The sequence below is a fragment of the Moschus berezovskii genome, chromosome 6 (genome assembly GCF_049115385.1).
Source record: "Moschus berezovskii isolate FMDL1 chromosome 6, NW_MosBer_1.0, whole genome shotgun sequence".
NCBI classification, from domain to species: Eukaryota; Metazoa; Chordata; class Mammalia; order Artiodactyla; family Moschidae; genus Moschus; species Moschus berezovskii.
Window position 1 is genome coordinate 62,909,455 of NC_142465.1, and position 6,180 is coordinate 62,915,634.

General features: G+C 41.5%; 1 protein-coding gene across 1 annotated transcript; it reads right to left on the reverse strand.

Moving 5' to 3' along the window:
• Nucleotides 1-4,583: 4,583 nt before the first annotated feature.
• On the reverse strand, nt 4,584-5,516 carry LOC129536317 (olfactory receptor 6C4-like). The gene has a single exon (XM_055395153.2). It carries the CDS (start codon nt 5,514-5,516, stop codon nt 4,584-4,586), a length of 933 nt encoding a protein of 310 aa, XP_055251128.2.
• Nucleotides 5,517-6,180: the final 664 nt, after the last annotated feature.

A 6,180-nucleotide genomic window follows, 5' to 3' on the forward strand; every position in this document is an offset into this window, starting at 1 on the left:
GTGGACCCAGAGGATCAATTATGGGAAACAACAAATGGTGCTCAGGGGAATCTGTGCTCAGAATTTACTAATGAGCTTTGGGTGTGGTTGTTTTGGCCACAATTGTAAGCAGGACAATTTGTGAAAAATCCCCAGAGAAAGAGACATTTACCGAAAAGTTTGCCTAAAAGAATATGTGCACCTGTCATTTGTTAACAATGTATCAGTAGTTGGTAAAGAGTGTTGATAAATATTTTTGAGAACTGATGAGTGTGTTGCAGAGTTCCAAAGAATAGCAAGGAGAGATAAGAAAGCCTTCCTCAGCGATCAATGCAAAGAAATAGAGGAAAACAATAGAATGGGAAAGACTAGCAATCTCTTCAAGAAAATTAGAGATACCAAGGGAACATTTCATGCAGAGATGGGCTCAATAAAGGACAGAAATGGTAGGGACCTAACAGAAGCAGAAAATGTTAAGAATAGGTGGCAAGAATACACAGTAGAACTGTACAAAAAAGATCTTCATGACCCAGATAATCATGATGGTATGATCACTCACCTAGAGCCAGAAATCCCGGAGTGTGAAGTCAGGTGGGCCTTAGGAAGCATCACCATGAACAAAGATAGTGAAGGTGATGGAATTCCAGTTGAACTATTTCAAATCCTGAAAGATGATGCTGTGAAAGTACTGCTCTCAATATGCCAGCACATTTGGAAAACTCAGCAGTGGCCACAGGACTGGAAAAGGTCAGTTTTCATTCCAATCCCAAAGAAAGGCAAAGCCAAAGAATGCTCAAACTACTGCACAATTGCACTCATCTCACATGCTAGTAAAGTAATGCTCAAAATTCTCCAAGCCAGGCTTCAGCAATATGTGAACCGTGAACTTCCAATGTTCAAGCTGGATTTAGAAAAGGCAGAGGAACCAGAGATCAAATTGCCAACATTCACTGGATCATGGAAAAAGCAAAAGAGTTCTAGAAAAACATCTATTTCTGCTTTATTGACTATGCCAAAGCCTTTGACTGTGTGGATCACAATAAACTGGAAAATTCAAGAGAGGGGAATACCAGACCACCTGACCTGCCTCTTGAGAAACCTGTATGCAGGTCAGGAAGCAACAGTTAGAACTGGACATGGCACAACAGACTGGTTCCAAATAGGAAAAGGAGTACGTCAAGGCTGTATATTGTCACCCTGATTAGTTAACTTATATGCAGAGTACATCACGAGAAATGCTGGGCTGGAAGAAGCACAAGCTGGAATCAAGATTGCCAGGAGAAATGTCAATAACCTCAGATATGCAGATGACACCACCCTTATGGCAGAAAGTGAAGAAGAACTAAACAGCCTCTTGAGGAAAGTGAAAGAGGAGAGTGAAAAAGTTATCTTAAAGCTTAACATTAAGACAACGAAGATCATGGCATCCAGTCCCATCACTTCATGGGAAATAGATGGGGAAACAGTGGAAACAGTGGCAGACTTAATTTTTTGGGCTCCAGAATCACTGCAAATGGTGATTGCAGCCATGAAATCAAGATGCTTACTCCTTGGAAGGAAAGTTATGACCAACCTAGATAGCATATTAAAAAGCAGAGATATTACTTTGCCAACAAAGGTCTGTCTAGTCATGGCTATGGTTTTTCTAGTGGTCATGTATGGATGTGAGAATTAGACTGTGAAGAAGGCTGAGTGCCGAAGAATTGATGCTTTTGAATTGTGGTGTTGAAGAAGACTCTTGAGAGTCCCTTGGACTACAAGGAGATCCAACCAGTTCATCCTAAAGGAGATCAGTCCTGGGTGTTCATTGGAAGGACTGATGTTGAAGCTGATACTCCAATACTTTGGCCACCTGATGTGAAGAACTGACTCATTTGAAAAGACCCTGATGCTGGGAAAGATTGAGGGCAGGAGGGGAAGGGACGACAGAGGATGAGATGGCTGAATGGCATCACTGACTCAATGGACATGGGTTTGGCTGGACTCCGGCAGTTGGTGATGGACAGGGAAGCCTGATGTGCTGCGGTTCATGGGGTTGCAAAGAGTCAGACACGACTAAGTGACTGAACTGAACTGAACTGATGAGTATGTTGGAAGGAACTGAAGACAACTTTGTCATTCTTGCAGTTTTGGCTGGTCCATTCACAAGCATCTATAAATGTTGAGTTAGTTCATCAGTTTTTAAATCATTTTAAAATGTGTTATTTATCTATTTTTGGCTGTGCTGGGTCTTTGGTCTGTGGTAGGTTTCCTCTAGTTGTGGCAGGTGGGGGCTACTCTTTAGTTGTGATATGCAGGCTTCCCTCTTTGTGGCTCCCTGGCTCTAGAGTGTGGGCTCAGTAACTGTGGCTCATGTGCTTAGTTGCCCTGAGGTATGTGGGATCTTCCTGGACCAGGGTTAAACCCGTGTTCCCTGCATTGGCAGGTGATGGTGGTTCTTAAACATTGGACCACCAGGGAAGTTTAATTGGCTTTAAATCCTACTATAATACTAAAATATTTTATTCAGATGTGGCAGTTCAATATGTCAACAAATTTAGAACACTCAGCAGTGGCCACAGGATTGGAAAAGGTGAGTTGTCATTTCAATCACAAAGAAGGATAATGCCAAAGAATGTTCAAACTACCGCACAATTGTGCTCATTTCACATGCTAGCAAGGTAATGCTCAAAATCCTTCAAGCTAGGCTTCAACAGTATGTGAACTGAGAAGCCTCAAATGTACAAACTGGATTTAGAAAAGGCAGAGGAACCAGAGATCAAATTGCCAAATCTGATGGATCATAGAGAAAGCAAGGGAATTCTAGAAAAATATCTACATCTGCCTCATTTACTATGCTAAAGCCTTTGACTGTGTGGATCACAACAAACTGTGGAAAATTCTTAAAGAGATGGAAGTACCAGACCACCTTATCTGTCTCTTAAGAAACCTGTATGCAGGTCAAGAAGCAACAGTTAGAGCTGGACACAGAAAAACCGACTGACTCAAAATTGTGAAATGTGTAAGTATGTCAAGGCTGTATAGTATCCCCCTGGTTATTTAACTTGTGCTTCCCTGGTGGCTCATATGGTAAAGAATTTGCCTGTAAGTGGGAGACCTGCATTTTATCCTTGAGTTGGTAAGATTCCCTGGTGAAGAGAACAGCTACCCACTCCAGTATTCTTGCCTGGAGAATTCCATAGACAGAGGAGCCTGGCAGGATGCAGTCCATGGGGTCCCAAAGAGTTGGACATGACTCTTCACTTTGTTTAACTTATATGCAGAGTGAAAGTGAAAGTCACTCAGTCATGTCTGACTCTTTGTGACCCCATGGATTATACAGTCCATGGAATTCTCCAGGCCAAATGTTGGAGTGGGTAGCCTTTCCCTTCTCCCAGGGATCTTCCCAACCCAGGGATTGAACCCAGGTCTCCCGCATTGCAGGCAGATTCTTTATCAGCTGAGCCACAAGAAATCATGCAAAATGCCAGGCCGGTAAATCACAAACTGGAATCAAGATTGCTGGGAGAAGTATCAATAACTTCGGATATGCAGATGGTACCACTCTAATGGCAGAAAGTGAAGAGGAACTAAAGAGCTTCTGGATGAATGTGGAAAGAGTAGAGTGAAAAAACTGGCTTAAATTCAACATTCAAGAAACTAAGATCATGGCACCTGGTCCCATCACTTCATGGCAAATAGATGAGGAAAAAATGGAAACAGTGATAGCTTCAAACTTGGGCTCCAAAATCACTGTGGATGGTGACTGCAGCCATGAAATTAAAAGACACTTGCTCCTTGGAAGCAAAGCCATGACCAACCTAGACAGTGTATTAAAAAGCAGAGACATTACTTTGTTGACAAAAGTTCACGTACTCGAAGCTATGTTCTTTCCAGTAGTCATGTAAGAATGTGTGAGTTGGACCATGAAGAAGCGTGAGTGCTGAAGAATTGATGCTTTCAAACTGGTGCTGGAGAAGGTTCTTGAGAATCCCTTGAACTGCAAAGAGGTCAAACCAGTCAATCTTAAAGGAAATCAACCCAAATATTAATTGGAAGAACTGATGCTGAAGCTGAAGCTCCAATACTTTGGCCACCTGATGGGAAGAGCTGACTCATTGGAAAAGACCCTGACTGAAAGACAAAAGGAGAAGGTGGTGGTAGAGGATGAGATAGTTTAGATAGCATCACTGAATAAGTGGACCTGAATTTGAGCAAACTCTGGGAGATAGTGGAGGACAGAGGAGCCTGGCATGCTGCAGTCCATGGGGTCAGAAAGAGTTGGACATGACTTAGAGACTGAACAACAACTAAAATATTTTATGGAGTTGTGGCAGTTCTGATGGGTACCCCTGCATGATGTGATTGTGGTACGTTATTATAACAGAATCCGAAACCTCAGAGTCTAGTTCTAGTTCGAGTCTCAGTTGTGGCATGTGAGAAGTAGTTCCCTGACCAGAAATTGAACCCAAGCCCCCTGTTTTGGGAGTGTGGAATCTTAGCCAATGGACAACAGGGAAGTCCCATGAGATACTGCTTTAATAAGAAGAGGGTTGAAGAAGTTATCCTTGAGAAGAACTTTATAAATATTATTCAGATTCTGTTTTAGTTCAAGGCCTTTACATTCATTGAAGATTCACAATCTTTCTGGCCACATTTTTGAAGGCTTGTTTTACTTGTTCATTCCTCAGAGTATAAATGAATGGGTTCAATAAAGGGGCAATTGAGGTATTGAGCACAGCTACTCCCTTATTGAAGGCAACTCCTTCTTTAGCTGAGGGTTTTATGTACATGAAGATGCAGCTGTCGTAAGAGAGGGAGATGACAACCATGTGGGATGAACATGTGGAAAAGGCTTTCTTCCTTTGCTGAGCAGAGGGGATCTTCAGAACAGTCTGGATGATGTTTGTGTAAGAGAGAATCACCAGCATCAGGGTAAGCACCAATGTCACAACTGCTAAGATGAAGTCAACCAGCTCCAGGAGTCTTGTGTCTGAGCAAGATATTTCTATGAGGGGTCCATAGTCACAATAATAATGATTCAGGACATTGGAGGCACAGAAGTCCAGTTGACTGGTCAGGATGATTGGGGATAAAATGATGAGAAATCCACCAAGCCAGGAGCAGAGGATCAGCTGGATGCAGACTCTGTTGTTCATCATGGTCATGTAATGTAGAGGTTTGCATATGGCCACATAGCGGTCATAGGACATGGCAGCCAGAAGGTAAAACTCTGTGGCCCCCAGGAATATGGCAAAGAAATACTGAGTGAAGCAGCCAGCAAAGCTGATGCTCTTGTTTCCAGTTGATATGCTGAACAGTAGCCTAGGAGTAAAAGTTGTTGTAAAGGAAATTTCTAAGAAGGAGAAGTTCCAGAGGAAGAAATACATGGGCATGTGGAGGTGGGAGTCCAGTAGTGTGAGGGTGATGATCGTCAGGTTTCCAATAATGCTGAATACATAGGTGAAGAAGAGAAGTATGAAGATTACAGACTGAAGCTCTGGGATGTCTGTTAGTCCCAGCAGAATGAATTCTGTTATATAGGTTTGGTTTTTCATTGCTACCCTTTGCTACCTACAAAGGAAAGAAATCAGTGATGAGAATGGAAGAGGAGCTCAGAAAACTTTGGGAGAGCCTAAGCTTTTCTTGTTGAATTGGTTCAAATGCCTTTTTTTCCCTGTCATTTTGACTTAAATGAGTTTTTCTATTGGACAGAAGTTGACTACCCAAGAACTCCTTTTTTAAAAAAATAAATTTATTATTTTTTTTTGGTTTTGTTTTGTTTTACTTCGCTATTGAGTTGTGTGAGTTCCTTACAATTTATTAATCCTTTATCAGAGGCATGGTTTCCAAATATTATCCACCATTCTGGTTGGTTGCCTTTCATTTCATTCATGGTTTCTTGAATGAATGCTGGGGATAAGCTTTTAATTTTAATCAATTTATTAACTGATTAATTAATTGTAGTTCTCTAATGAGGGATGGAACCCTTGCCCCCTGCAACAGAAGTGAAGAGTCTTAACCACTGGACTGCCAGGGAAGTCCCAAGGGTTATTTTCTTAAATTTCCATGTACGAAGGATTTCTCCATGGTCCTTTTCAACTTTTCATGTACTTCCCTAGCCTACCTTCTAAACCAATGCCTAAGTTATCATTTTCTATATTTCTTATTTTTATTTTCATTTTCAATGTTAACTTTACTTTTGATCTTTCTTTATTTCTG